At 36.1% G+C, this 13,547-nt stretch overlaps 4 protein-coding genes and 4 non-coding genes across 11 annotated transcripts; 3 read left to right on the forward strand and 5 right to left on the reverse strand.

Moving 5' to 3' along the window:
- Positions 1 to 72: 72 nt before the first annotated feature.
- On the reverse strand, positions 73 to 144 carry TRNAH-GUG (transfer RNA histidin (anticodon GUG)). The gene has a single exon. It is a non-coding gene; the product is annotated as a tRNA-His (tRNA).
- Positions 145 to 1,013: 869 nt separating this feature from the next.
- On the reverse strand, positions 1,014 to 1,085 carry TRNAH-GUG (transfer RNA histidin (anticodon GUG)). The gene has a single exon. It is a non-coding gene; the product is annotated as a tRNA-His (tRNA).
- Positions 1,086 to 1,723: 638 nt separating this feature from the next.
- Positions 1,724 to 1,795, reverse strand: TRNAH-GUG (transfer RNA histidin (anticodon GUG)). Its single transcript has one exon. It is a non-coding gene; the product is annotated as a tRNA-His (tRNA).
- Positions 1,796 to 1,870: 75 nt separating this feature from the next.
- Positions 1,871 to 2,752, reverse strand: LOC137576940 (uncharacterized). The gene has a single exon (XM_068290285.1). It carries the CDS (start codon positions 2,693 to 2,695, stop codon positions 1,958 to 1,960), a length of 738 nt encoding a protein of 245 aa, XP_068146386.1. The 5' UTR covers positions 2,696 to 2,752; the 3' UTR covers positions 1,871 to 1,957.
- Positions 2,753 to 2,867: 115 nt separating this feature from the next.
- On the forward strand, positions 2,868 to 2,939 carry TRNAH-GUG (transfer RNA histidin (anticodon GUG)). The gene has a single exon. It is a non-coding gene; the product is annotated as a tRNA-His (tRNA).
- Positions 2,940 to 3,485: 546 nt separating this feature from the next.
- Positions 3,486 to 5,167, forward strand: Den1 (Deneddylase 1). Of its 2 annotated transcripts, none has more exons than XM_068291834.1 (2): positions 3,486 to 3,635; positions 4,093 to 5,167. In XM_068291834.1, exon 2 carries the CDS (start codon positions 4,211 to 4,213, stop codon positions 4,862 to 4,864), a length of 654 nt encoding a protein of 217 aa, XP_068147935.1. In that variant the 5' UTR covers positions 3,486 to 3,635; positions 4,093 to 4,210; the 3' UTR covers positions 4,865 to 5,167. The 2 variants fall into 2 exon arrangements, with proteins under 2 accessions (XP_068147935.1, XP_068147934.1); XM_068291833.1 differs by lacking the exon at positions 3,486 to 3,635 and adding an exon at positions 3,859 to 4,013.
- Positions 5,168 to 5,284: 117 nt separating this feature from the next.
- Positions 5,285 to 11,116, reverse strand: LOC137578181 (fatty-acid amide hydrolase 2-A). Of its 3 annotated transcripts, none has more exons than XM_068291830.1 (4): positions 10,865 to 11,116; positions 7,159 to 7,444; positions 6,865 to 7,084; positions 5,285 to 6,786 (listed from the first exon to the last, which is right to left on the reverse strand). In XM_068291830.1, exons 2-4 carry the CDS (start codon positions 7,327 to 7,329, stop codon positions 5,600 to 5,602), a joined length of 1,578 nt encoding a protein of 525 aa, XP_068147931.1. In that variant the 5' UTR covers positions 7,330 to 7,444; positions 10,865 to 11,116; the 3' UTR covers positions 5,285 to 5,599. The 3 variants fall into 3 exon arrangements, with proteins under 3 accessions (XP_068147931.1, XP_068147932.1, XP_068147933.1); XM_068291831.1 differs by having other exon boundaries at positions 10,836 to 11,116; XM_068291832.1 differs by lacking the exon at positions 10,865 to 11,116 and adding an exon at positions 7,962 to 8,099.
- A 454-nt stretch (positions 11,117 to 11,570) lies between these two features.
- LOC137578180 (cytochrome b5 reductase 4) lies at positions 11,571 to 13,336 on the forward strand. The gene is made up of 2 exons (XM_068291829.1): positions 11,571 to 12,944; positions 13,003 to 13,336. Exons 1-2 carry the CDS (start codon positions 11,662 to 11,664, stop codon positions 13,301 to 13,303), a joined length of 1,584 nt encoding a protein of 527 aa, XP_068147930.1. The 5' UTR covers positions 11,571 to 11,661; the 3' UTR covers positions 13,304 to 13,336.
- The last annotated feature ends 211 nt before the right edge of the window (positions 13,337 to 13,547 follow it).

The following is a 13,547-nucleotide window of genomic DNA, read 5'->3' on the forward strand; positions in this document are numbered from 1 at the left end:
TATGAGACATGAGGACAATGGTCCTAGCAAAAATAAAAAAACCGAACTCCGTGACAATGCATATTGCAGCATTGCCGTGACCAGGATTCGAACCTGGGTTACCACGGCCACAACGTGGGGTCCTAACCACTAGACGATCACGGCTACGTCGGGTGCTTGAACAACAGCGTCTAAGCAGCCAAGCAGTTTGGCTATTATTGGAAGAATTAGCCTTAATTACAGTCATCACGCTCATTTAGGGTGTTCCTTTTTTAAGATGCAAAAAAATCATCTAGGAAAATTGATCGATTAGTAACGTTATCAATTTATAAGCAAAGTTTAACCTGTTCTAATAGTTATATGAATAAAATTGTGATGCCATACGTAATGAATTTTAAGGAATTTTAAAGCCAAAAATCACATTTCAAAGTAATCTTAAACTATTTCCATTATAAAGATGCTAATTTTCAAACTATCATTATTTTAATTATTATTTCAAAATTGCAAAAAGGGGGCTTGCATGCATTTACATTCTTCTGGGTTACACAATTTTGTTTTACTTCTCATGGTTTCAAAGTAAAATTTCAAAACGATTGATGAGACTGCGTTGACTGGTTGACAGGAAAATACTCATTCGTATGATTTAAAAAATTTTGTTATAAACACAAACCCAGAAGTCAATTAAAAATTATCAAAAAAGTGTATGGGATGGAGATTAAAGTAATAGAGAGACAAAAGTTCATATGATACCCCTAAACTTTCTAGGCCATTGATAACATTTTCGGATATACATATATAGATTCCACATTTTTAGTTAGTCACTTCACAAATTTTCTTTTCAACATTTAAAATTTTACAAAAAACAAGAAGAAATTTCAATAGATTAAATTCAGTGGATTCCAATTTATTTACACAAACTTAATCAAGTCAAGTTGACTAACTTAATCAAACATTTTAATAAATTCTGAATAATTAAAAAAAGAAAATAAAAACAAAAAATAAACCTAACTCCGTGACAATGCATATTGCAGCATTGCCGTGACCAGGATTCGAACCTGGGTTACCACGGCCACAACGTGGGGTCCTAACCACTAGACGATCACGGCTATGTCAGGTTGTTAAACCTAGTTTGCCAAATACCATATTTGTGAAACTCGCTTAAAACCAGGGCTAAAGTAATAGTAAATTAGTGTTCATTTAAAAGAGAAAGTAACAACGATTTGGCCCAGCAAGGCAAACAAGACAGTAATTAAATATGTGTAATTAACTATGTAATTCCCTTTTTTTGCAAGCCTTACTGCTTTCAATTTAATTTAATATATTTTTCATACCAATATAATGCATGATCTGTGCAATTAACATTAAAATTCTGACTTAAGAACTTGTTAGTTTTTAACAAAAGCATAATTTTAGCAATATACCTTATTTATTATTTTTACCTCCCAAGCATTCAAATAATTTATAAAATTATAAACAAAGAAGTAATTTGCTCCGAAATAGAATAGTGTGTGCGTATCGCTAACGAAATAGTTGGCAAATTATTATTAGATAAAATGTATTTTTTACCCGAAAAAATAGCAAAATTGTTGCTTTTAAGCTGTACATACATATGTATATTAAAACGCTGGGTAACCTAAAAAGGGGTAAATTGGCAATTGTTTATTCGATTTTTTTTTATCTATTGTATACAAAATATCGATATAAAAAAATAAACCCAATTCCGTGACAATGCATATTGCAGCATTGCCGTGACCAGGATTCGAACCTGGGTTACCACGGCCACAACGTGGGGTCCTAACCACTAGACGATCACGGCTACATCGGGCTGTTGAATCGGGCCGGCCAACACGCTGTTTTCAGAGGCATGCGCAGAAAAAATAAACTACAAAACTTAAAAATTTTAATGTTTGTATTTACGACAATACAAAAAAATGTACCAAAATTATAACATTAATATGTATATATTAATTTATTCGTTCTATTCACTATGGTTGGGCCTCTTAGCCTTTACAATCTTTTTTAGTGATGCTCCTTTGGCTATTGCAGCCAGCCGGGCCTTTTCTCGCCGCTGCTTAAGACGGTCTAGGAACTGAATTCTTAGCGTGTCTATTGAAGTGTTAAGGGTGAAGTTCATATCTGGAAGCTGGTAGGTAGCCAGCAGAAAGTTACACCGAACCCTTTCCTTAGCAATTCTTTTAATTTCATCCTGCATTTCTTGCTTATTTAACATTTCGGTGATTGCAACTTGTATCTGGTTGCGGTGCGCCGACGAGCCCTCCTCATGTTGCATCTTTATTTGCTTGGCGGGTGTGCATGTAGATTCTGCTTCTGCTGCGGTAGTGCTATCGACACCAGATGCTATGGTCTCGAATTGAATGTCGGTATCTGTTGGACGCGGCTGGTGTTGGGTTTTACGGGCACGATGACGTACTGACTTTGTGTTGTCATTGTTTTCATTCCCGTTTGCTGTGGTGGGCGAAGTTGTGGTGGCATCGGACGAATTTGGCGATGTACCTGTAGCTGAATGATTCAAATCCGTTTTCTTTTTTGGTGTGTGCTCAGTGCTATTGGCGCCATCAATGTTCGATTCCGCTTCATCAGGCTTCGGTGTGACAGGTCGCTTCTCCACGTTGAATTTGTATTCTAATTCTTGGCCTTTCTCTTCGTCGAAAATCTTCTCGTCTTCCTCAGAGTCTGGAATTTCAATTGAGCTCATTTTAATATATTTTTTTTGTTATTTGTTATTGTTATGATTTGCTTTCTGTAGTGTTGATTAGCGTGGGAATGCAAAAATGCCCAAAATAACTGCAAGCTGGTCACACTGGACGCATAAAAAGTGGTGATTTGTTTCTAGGTCATTTGTCGGCCTTTGCAAACAAGCCGACATAGCCGTGATCGTCTAGTGGTTAGGACCCCACGTTGTGGCCGTGGTAACCCAGGTTCGAATCCTGGTCACGGCAATGCTGCAATATGCATTGTCACGGAGTCGGATAATTCTTTTTTTTATTTTTTCTATTTAGTGTATATTACATGTATTTTACATGTATGCATTTCCTAAAGGGTATTTCATAAAATGTATGTAACAAATTCAATAAATCATCAGAAAATAAACTTATTTTCTGATAACTATTTGGCGTTATTATGATAGATGTATTTAGTTTTAAAGGCATACAAACAAGAGAAAAGTTTTGTTTAATTACTGAACGGTTATTAAAATCGCAAATTAACATTACTGTAACAGGTTTATCCAGATTTTTAAAAAATTTCTATTCACGAAGAAAAATAAAATGTTTATGTATGTATTTGTCAATGTGAAAATAGCAAATATTTGATATTTTTATAATTAAAGTGCTACTTTTTGCGGTTTTCTCACTAAATTTTAATATTTTAATTATTTCTATAAATAAATTATTATTATAAATTATTTCTATAAACACTTAAACACCTATTGTAGCCCAGCCAGCCGTGACTGTTTTTTTTTATTTTTTTGGAGAGTGCCCTTAATGTTCGGCCAGTGTTGCAAAATTCGTTACTTGTCTACCTTGTTTTCCTCGCTTAAGTCAAAATACAAGTAAATGCAACAAAATGCAATACACATTTCATGTGTAAATAATCGATCTATATTTATGAATACACTGGCACACGGACAAAAACTGGTAAGTGAAGGTCAAGGTTTTTACTATCAACCTTATAACTTGTCAATCATTTGTGAAAAACTCAATTTCTTGCAACTCCAACTTCAACGTTATTTTGCCTTTTGTTTTGATATGCGTATTCGCCGGCCGGCGAATGAAAGCGAAAGCAATTGAGTTTGTTGGTGTTTAAGAGGTGGTTGTGAGGGGTGTCAAGTAGATGACATTGGAAGGAGAAAGGGCGACAAGAGGCGCTCAAAATGACAGGGAAACGTCATTTCAGTATTAGCTTCGGAAGCATAAAGTACCGCTTGGACTGAGAATTAATAGAATTTAAATAAATAAATTTAATGCCAATTTGAATTTGACCAAGATGTTGCCACAACAGAGAAAAGTTTTGAGGTGCAGTGGAGATTAATCTGGATTAATAAGGAGGAGTAAACTAACAAAAGTCATGTTTTTTTTTTTGTTTCTTCGTCAGGCAACACACTCGTCAGAATCAGACGAATTTAAATACTGGCCAGCAGTCATCTCGACGTTCCGGTGGCCGGATCAACAGCAACAACTCTCTGCTGCATCATCATCATCATCATCACAAGATGAGTAATATCCAAGGATCCAAGGCGGATCCCATCTCGTTGAGTTTTCACGATGCATGTCTTAGGATGTCGGATGTTCAGCTGTTGCAGGGACCTCATTGGCTGAATGACCAGATATTGAGTTTCTACTATGAGTACCTAACCCATGTCAAATATAAATCCAATTCGGATCTGTATTTTATAGCTCCGGAGGTGACGCAGTGTATGAAATATATGGATGAACAGGAATTGAATCAATTGCTAGGGCAGAACGATGCGGCCACAAAGCCGTTTATCTTCTTCGTCCTGAATGACAATGAAACTACTGAAGCAGGTGGCACTCATTGGTCTTTGCTGGTCTTTTCCCGACCAGAAAAAACCTTTTATCATTTTGACTCGTACGGGAACAACAATACGGGCAACTCCATGGAGTTAATGCACAAATTAAAAGGTGTCTTAGGTGTACGTCAGGCTCGATTTAAGCCTATGCGGTGTCTTCAACAAACAAATAACTACGATTGTGGCATCCACGTCATTTGCATGACCGATCTCATTTCCGACTACTTAAATCGGTATGAGGTGATAGTGGGTCTGCCATCTCTACATATCGATACGGTTAAGGCTAAGCGTACAGAGCTCTTAAAACTAATTCTTTCGCTTGGCGGCAAGAGTTAAATAACAAGGAGCTGCTCTTCATCCAGCATAGACTTTCAGTTATTGTATTTTTAGGTAAACACACACACACACAAATATAGACACAGGAAAATATATATATGCATGGAGATAAATTGAGAATGAATTTGATATTCATAATTTTAATGTGTTTAGTGTCACACGCGTTTTCCCCCCACTACCTTGCTAATATGAGACCAGTGCCAGGCACACAATAAATACAACATCGAATTGTCCAGTAATTAAACCCCAATGTTTTGGATTATAGAATTAAATAAAACTAAGAAAAAAACTGTTTACCGCAAAGTCGTCGCTGCTTTTGTTTAATGTATAGCCGAATTGTTTGCTCAAGAAACCTGATGAACCTCAAGTTATAGTCGTCATAATGACTGCAAATGAAATGAGATCTAAATTGTATATCCATTTTTTTTTGTTTTTTGATTTATTTTAAATGCAAAATACAAATATTATCCTTCCCGAAACTGGCCAAGGATATATAGATTAATCTCTTAAACACTAAACAGTAAATTTATTATTAAAAAAGAAATATACATTATTTCTGTACAGATAAAAACCACTTCCAAAAATTTGGTGTTGTAACGAGGCACAAGGGTACACAGCGACTTGAATCATAACAAATTGGTTGGATAATTATGGGTGGGTTGGTTGGACAATAACGTTTTACTACAAGCCTAGTCTCTACATATGTATGTATGTATGTACTTCTGATCTGTCGACTTAATTGATACGAATTTCTGGTCTTGACCAGCCTCCAAAGGCACGTTCTAGCTCCTCGGCAACGGCCAAACACAGACGATCCTCATTGAAATTGGCAATGACTTGAACGCCCAGCGGAAGGCCTTCACTACCGATGCCCAAGGGCACAGCCGTTGCTGGAAAGCCAAGAACATTTACAATTCCGGTATAGGCAAAATTAATAGGTCGTAGAATCGGCTCGTTGTGATAGGGAGCCACTGTGGGATGCGTGGGATATATAAGGACGCCATTGTTGCTCAATAGACGTTGAATTTCATCACGTAAATCGTTGCGTTTGCGCACTAAATGCTGATATTTGGACGATCCATGTTTACACTGGGCACTGTCCATTATGGCAGTGGTCAGGCCAATAAATGTGTGCTTTGAGGCTCCCACTAGCCACTTGCAGAGCTCCCAATAGGTGTTAATGTCGTGATCCAAGTTACCCAGCTGATAGGCAAATCCATGGCCACTGTCATCGCGCATGTTGGCAAACCAAATGGCTGCCGATTGTTTAAATTGTGGCAACTGAATACGTTCCACCTGTTTGGTGCCAAATTTCGCGTTTAAATGCTTCACAACTTTCTGAAGCGCCTCACTGAGGTCCGGATCAACAGAGGACACAAGTTTGGCTCCACCGTCGGATTCTTGGTAGAAAAATTTAAGTTTATTCAAGTCAACAGGCTCATCCAAATGTAAAGACGAAGCCTTTTCGCCTGCCATAATTTTCAGCATTGGACGCAAATCTTCGGCAAACCGTGACATGGGTCCCAGACCCAGAAAGGCATTCTGCTCAGCACTGAAGGGGGTGGGAAATTGTCCGACATTGGACACCACCAGCTTGCTAGGTTTGTGTCCAAAGATGCCATTGAAGAACGCAGGCATGCGAATTGAGCCGCCAATATCAGAGCCCAGGCCAAATGCTGAAGCAGCTGCTGACTGAACGCATCCCTCGCCACCACTGGAACCACCCACAATGCGATTAGTATCATAGGCATTGCGCGTACGTCCATGGACAGTGTTGTTGCTCTCCCACCACATGCACACCTCAGACACGTTGGTGAGAGCCAATGGAATAGCTCCAGCACGACGCATTAAGGCTATGGCATCGGCATCCTGAGCTCCACGTATATCACGACGTACATACAAACCGGCAGTGTGCAGCATACCTGGCATGAAGTATAGGATAATTTCATTAACAATCATGAAGTGATATTGCTTATCAATCATGAAATGATACTACTTACCTTTAACCGATATACAATCTTTGGTTGTGATGGGCACGCCCAGAAACGGCTTTTCCTTAGCCAATTGCTCTAGACTATATTGTCCAGATTTGATAAGGCTATCCGCTTCAGCTGCATCCTTAAGGGCGGCATCGTATCGTTCATCTACAACGCAATTAAGAATAGGATTCACTTCCTGGATACGACGAATAAAGGACTCCAACACTTTCACACTGCTTAGCTAATGGAATTTAGATTAATTAGCTTTTAGCCAGACGACTTCAGTGTTCATATACATATGTATGTATTTCTCACCTTTTGCTCTCGTATTTTTTTAGCCAACGATGATGCCGATTCTAACAGAATGGGATCTGTTATGGCTGGCATACTCTCACCTTTGGACCCATAGATCAAACGGAATATGAATCGTATAAAATTCTGAAGCATGCCAAATATGTAGGCACCCAAAGTGCTGGTTTCTGACATCGTGATGGAGATGGGATGGAGTGTTTCTTTCCACCTTTTTTTCAAAAAAGTTTCGCAGTTCCTCTAAAGTCGGTGTGGTCCATATACATACATATGTATGTAAGTTTCTGGTTCTCTAAAAGATTTATAAAGAAAAACACAAACATTAAATATATAATGAGAGAAAGAAAGAGGGAGAAAGAGAGAGCATATATTTATACATATACATATGTATATCTGGGCAATCTTGTATAAATATTTGCGTTTCACTTCCATGAAAATTTTTATTTCTTTTTTTTTGTATGTATGTACATACATATGTACATATGTATGTATGTATACGTACATATGTATGTATGTATGTATGTAGTATAAAGTCTGAATTTTATAGGATAAAATGGAACCCTAATTAAACTAATCATTAAAAGAACCCATTTTTTTTTGTGTTAATTGAGAACAAGTCAAAAGTATTCAGATATACATAACTTGTTGATTTCAATTCATGGCATTACAAATGGAATGGTGTTTAGTATTTTTCGAAATATATTTCCACACAATACGATTGAATTGTACAATTATTTCCATAGGTTTATGATTTAAGATATGGTAGTGGTGACAGATATGTAAACTAATTTGCAGCTGAATGTACTTACAAAGATAGCCCACAAATTTTGTTTATGGACAAACACTACAATCAGCAAATTTACTCAATTATTGCCAATCGATTTGATATACATACATATGTATGTACATAGTTTTCTGTCTTTCAATTGGGCAAAAACAATTGCCGCCATCCGAACCTCAAAGCTACCCGCACCATCCACGTTGCGTTCTTAGACGGAATCTGAACTCTGACTCATGGGTTTATGAAATTATAGACGAAAATAGGGGAGAGCACGATCCAGACAAAGAGAAATACGAGAGAATATTAGCACAAAAAAATCAGAACAGAGGGCCGGGCTAACTTTGCTCATGTCGAAGTTTTTTTTACCCTATCAAGAACTTTTTTCCAAAGAACTGTCCATAAATTTACCTAAGGTAATATATGTAGTTATGAAATTTTAATCATATTTCATAGAATTTTGATTATCCATGTTTTTTTCTTTTAGAACAAAACATCTAAATTTTATTTTGAGCTGATCGTGTTAATGGGAACTATATGACAGATCTTGATGAAATTGGGCTGAGCAATAAGTGAGTATATTTAACCGATAATTATGAAATTATCAAATAATTTCTTTGAAAATAACGGAGTTAGTGATAACACTTACTGTCTCGGAAGGAAAGTTCCAATAGGATTTACATATATAATATAGCTGAGCGATAAGTTCAATACGATACAATGCTTGTAGCAGACATTGCAAGGACATGCCAATATATACATATTGTACATACTTGACTCTCCATGGTGATCAAGATTACAAGATATACAATACATATGTACATATATGTTAAATCGGAGATGCCTCATTTTATGGCTTACACACTTCTGGCCAAAGCAAATTTACTTATTGTAAGGGTATTAAAAAATTAGCAGCTTTTATAAAAGTGCCAGAATAAACAAACTAAAATAAAATCTTTGGCGTTCTCGGGAACAGCTTAATTGATTTAAATGGTGCTAGTGACAAACTGTTCCTTAAACAAATGTATTTTGCAAAAACTGTAAACAATTCGAAGTTAAACAACGGAAATTTTTCACAAATCATCAATGTTTCGAAGTTGTTTGTACAGATAAATACGTTTAGTTCAAATTGAATATCTACTGAATTTTTGATATAGCGTAATGTAATGTTTTTTTAAATATTTTATTATTGTTCAGATTGTCTAATTCAACTTCGAAAAGCATTAAAAAATATGTACATATGTAGCTTAAGCAGCAAGAAATGAGATTTTGCAAAATACATACATACATATACAAATTAAATGAATTTACTTTAGAATTTTAAAATTGCTTGCAAAAAAAAAAAAAATAATAATTTAAAATAACTAACTGATCCTTGTTGCTATATTTTAAGTTAGAAAAATGGTAATTTTGACAATCTTAGCATGCCGATTTGTTTTGAAATCCCAGTCCAGGGTATAAAATCCATATCAAATGATTCATGGAATACGTATGTATGTATATACATACATACATACATATGTACATATGTATATGTATGTAAGTCCCTTTGTTTATTATGTCCGAGTAGAGCCCGATAAAAATATAAAACTAATATTGCTTCAAGCTTTTTGTGGTGTGCAGCTGTTTTTTGTTTTTATGGGCCCAAACCCATACAGAGAAACTTTTCCAGTTTCTATACTTTTTCTCCTTATCTCAACATGTTGCTTGGAACATTTCAATTTCATTGTCACTGTATTATAACTGTGTCATTATCAGCAACGTTTGGGGCATAGTCGCAAATTGTTTACCCTTTTGTTTGCTTATTAATAACTTTAATTGAATTGCCAGACATGTGAGAATAGAATGGAAATGGCCTAACAACAAGTTAAAGATTTCACATCCGAGTTATATTGTACATATGTATGTTTGTGTCAGTATGTACTTGCATGTGAAGTAATTTCTATAAATCATGGAAGCAATTCAAATTCAAAACGATTATAACTGTTTAAACATGGGTAATCATCTGATAAGATTAACAGTGAATGCTTGGGTAAAAATAAATTTCACAATCCAAAGTCCCATTGGCATCAAAGTTTCTGTTTTAGCATACCCTACAGGATTTGTTCTTTTAAATTAGCTATTTCTTCATCTCAATGTAGACCAATTCTATATTTTTTTATCGTGATTACAGACTCTTATATGGGAGTTTTTAATTTTTAACCAATTCGTGACTAACACAGTTTAGTTGAAAAATAAAAAATAAAATTGGTTGCGCCTAACCTATGACCAACAAAGTTTGCAGCTATAAAACTACAAAACAGAAGCTTTGAATTTTTCTCAGTTGTCGTGACGAATTGAAATGTACGTACACATGTATGCACGTACATACATATATTATACACGATTTCAACTGCTTAGATCAGCTAAATAAGTGACCTAGTCATGTATGTATGTATGTATATGCATAGATAGGGTATAAAAACTTCTATATACATATGTAGTCACTTTAGCCACTACGACCCTTAAAGGACCAACCTGTTGCTTTAGAAGAGGTTCTCTCTCTCTCCCTCTTTTGTTGTGTCAAGCTGTTAATTGCGTGCTCAGTCTAATTAAATAAGGGAGGAGTGCGGCATAGGTGTAGGTGGGTAGGCCAGAATGTTGCTATTGATTTCAATATGAAAATGAGAACAAATACAGCAAGAGGAAGAGAAACCTAAAAGGTGGCAAAGCAAACGACTCGACCGGTAAATGACAGGAGTAAGGTAGAAAAAAGGGAAATACGGCATGACCTCATCCAGCGAGAACTATTATTTATGTATGCATGTACATACATTTATGAATTATGTGTGTGTGTTGATTATGAATTCATCAAGTGTCTCCTTTTCTTTATTCTATTATGCATTTGCTAGAAATGTACATTTACCGAAATTAATTCTTTATAAAAAAACGTACAATTATTGTATGTATGTAGTTTTAATTCTTCGCTTTGTATCTTTAAATTTTTTTGTTTTCAGAATTTCCACAGAACCGGTTAGCGGCAATTTGTAAGGCGCGCAAAAACAATCATCAAACAAACACTACATACACACACTTGCGTGTAATTTATTTTACAGACAAGATATATATGTATGTATATTATATATGTTTACACTACAGACACCCGCGACAGACGTACAAATTGAATAATGAATTGAACACTGCTAGAAACAACAGTTATCGCTATCGCATTTGTTTTGCTTTCTGCAGTTTTCCCACACTAATTAATAGTGTTGGCAATGTGCAAAAAAAGCTTTTTTTGTGGACAGACACAACAATTTCGGGTAATAAAAGTTAGTAAAATGCAAATAATCTTATTTTCTCACTATATTTGTAATATAAAAAATGAGCATGCTCTTGGTCATCTACAATTTCATATATATATGAAAATACAAAGTTTTTCAACGGAATGAAACGATATTTTAAAAAATGAATCGTGTAAAAAATCTGCTGTTAAAAAACTATATAATTTTGAAAAATTCAGTATTTCCTTTGACCGCTATTTTTGAATTTTTCACGCAATAACACTTTGAAAATAGCTAGATTTAGCACGAAATAAACAAATTTGGCAACACTGGATGGAAACAATATTAATTCGACTACCTCCCAATTTATTATCGACAAAACAGCTGCTTTTCTAGAACAAACTGTTGATACACCCAACTGTTTGATATATTGTATATCATCATCAAACTTAAAAAAATGTGAGAAAAATGTCCGATTCCACGCTTAAGCCACCGACTGGGACACCATTGAAACCACCAGTTGTGGTGGCACTAGCAGCACATGCATCCAATCTTCAACCGCCGTCAACAGCGGCACTAAAGCCGAATTCCGGATCGGCTACTGGTAATCCCCGGAACAAATGCGCTCTAAAACCGGGATATTCTTTGATGAGCTGGATAAAACTGTGTAATTCTGGAGCTGATTTATCTGGAACTCAGGGCCGTGTAGTGCCGGTGACGAGAAATGAGTTGGTTCTACATAATAAAGTCACCGACGCTTGGATGGCTATAAGAGGAAAGGTTTTCAATGTGACCCGCTATATAGACTTTCACCCCGGCGGTGTCGAGGAAATAATGAGAGGAGCTGGGCGTGATGCTACCAAACTATTTGATGAAGTTCATGCTTGGGTCAACTATCCCCAATTGCTGGGTAAATGCTATGTGGGACCATTGAAAGAGAATGCATCGGTTTCAGCACCTTCTACTGCAACAATTGTGGACTTCGCAAAACCCCCTACAAAAGCAACGGAAGAACTTGTGACGCGTTTTGATTGGATACAACAAAGAAGCGAGATCACCCTGTACCTTTATACACGTAGAAATGCTAATCCAGGACTGTTTTTAAGGAGAATCAATGGAGAGCAGTTAAGTGCAAGTGTTTTGCTAGGTAACAAATGGCATGTCTTTGATTTTCAACTGTCGGCCAGTATAGTATGGCCACCAAAATCTGTCCAAATTGGATCTGAATCTGGGAAAATTGAGATTATGTTGACTAAAGAGGAATCCGCTCCTTGGCCAAATTATGGCACCTATGTGCTAAGACAGGACCCTCCAAGCGATGAATTCCATGACTATGCTGTTGTTTCTTGCTCTGATTTTAATCATGATTCTTTCGAGCTATGTCTACAAAGTTTTGAGCAGAAGATTCTAATGCGATTGCCTGTAGGTTACCATCTGGATATTGAAGCTTCAGTCAATGGAGAAGACATTCAGCGTAGCTATACTCCAATATCATATACCTATCTTAGTTCGAGTTCCGCTTGTGAGTTGTCTTTAAACTTTCTTATCAAACGCTACGAAAATGGCAATCTCTCTAGTCATCTGCATAAACTCCAACCTGGTGCTAGTCTGCGTCTTAGTTTGCCTCGTGGCAATTTCCAGCTCTCAAAATTAGCCGCACATCGAAATATTCTGCTACTATCAGCTGGAAGTGGTCTGACACCCATTTTAAGTCTACTTCAGCCTCTTTTGAAACGGAATACAAATAGAATGTAAGTTGGAACCCATATTTAAGCCATAAAAACCTACATTACCTTTATTTTTCCTCAGAGAACGCCTTCACCTTCTGTGTTTCAACAAGACCGAGTCTGACATATGGTTGAAGAATAAACTGTCAGATCTTCATGTCAAAGATGAGCGTTTTACTTGCCAGCATGTACTCTCACAGGCGATAGAACAATCTCAACGTATTTCATTGAAATTGTTGTCTCCATTTTTCAAGAATGAGGGAAATATAGATAAATTTACCTATGTGACCATTTGTGGACCAACTGGCTTTAATTCAGCAGCCAATGAGATTTTAGCTGACCTCGGCGTTGAGTCGAACAACATCCATGTATTCCAAGGCTAAGCAAAATAAATAAATTTTTATAAATATGACCAATTATTCAAGAGAAGGCATCATTCCATTTAATATTCTAAATTGACCTGGTTGATAAATCGCATAAAGTAATGTAAAAAATACACATAAAATTATGTAATTTTTGAATAATGAGAATTCTAGTAAGAGACTTTAAAAGCTTATTGATTTTAAATCAAAATTTTTTAATTTTGTTTTATCCATAAGGATAGAATCGTTATTTTAAGTATTAAGA

This window comes from Drosophila tropicalis, unplaced genomic scaffold, assembly GCF_018151085.1.
Source record: "Drosophila tropicalis isolate 14030-0801.00 unplaced genomic scaffold, ASM1815108v1 contig_593, whole genome shotgun sequence".
In the NCBI taxonomy this organism is placed as follows: domain Eukaryota; kingdom Metazoa; phylum Arthropoda; class Insecta; order Diptera; family Drosophilidae; genus Drosophila; species Drosophila tropicalis.

What these genes read in the sequence shown, in the direction of transcription:
- LOC137576940 (XM_068290285.1), bottom strand. Translation starts at nt 2,695, where the DNA reads ATGAGCTCAATTGAAATTCCAGACTCTGAGGAAGACGAGAAGATTTTC.
- LOC137578180 (XM_068291829.1), top strand. Translation starts at nt 11,662, where the DNA reads ATGTCCGATTCCACGCTTAAGCCACCGACTGGGACACCATTGAAACCA. An exon ending in AAACGGAATACAAATAGAAT is followed by an intron (nt 12,945 to 13,002) that starts GTAAGTTGGAAC and finishes ATTTTTCCTCAG; the next exon opens with AGAACGCCTTCACCTTCTGT.
- Den1 (XM_068291833.1), top strand. Translation starts at nt 3,985, where the DNA reads ATGTTGCCACAACAGAGAAAAGTTTTGAG. An exon ending in CAACAGAGAAAAGTTTTGAG is followed by an intron (nt 4,014 to 4,092) that starts GTGCAGTGGAGA and finishes TTTCTTCGTCAG; the next exon opens with GCAACACACTCGTCAGAATC.
- LOC137578181 (XM_068291830.1), bottom strand. Translation starts at nt 7,329, where the DNA reads ATGTCAGAAACCAGCACTTTGGGTGCCTACATATTTGGCATGCTTCAG. An exon ending in AAAAAATACGAGAGCAAAAG is followed by an intron (nt 7,085 to 7,158) that starts GTGAGAAATACA and finishes AAATTCCATTAG; the next exon opens with CTAAGCAGTGTGAAAGTGTT. An exon ending in AGATTGTATATCGGTTAAAG is followed by an intron (nt 6,787 to 6,864) that starts GTAAGTAGTATC and finishes ACTTCATGCCAG; the next exon opens with GTATGCTGCACACTGCCGGT.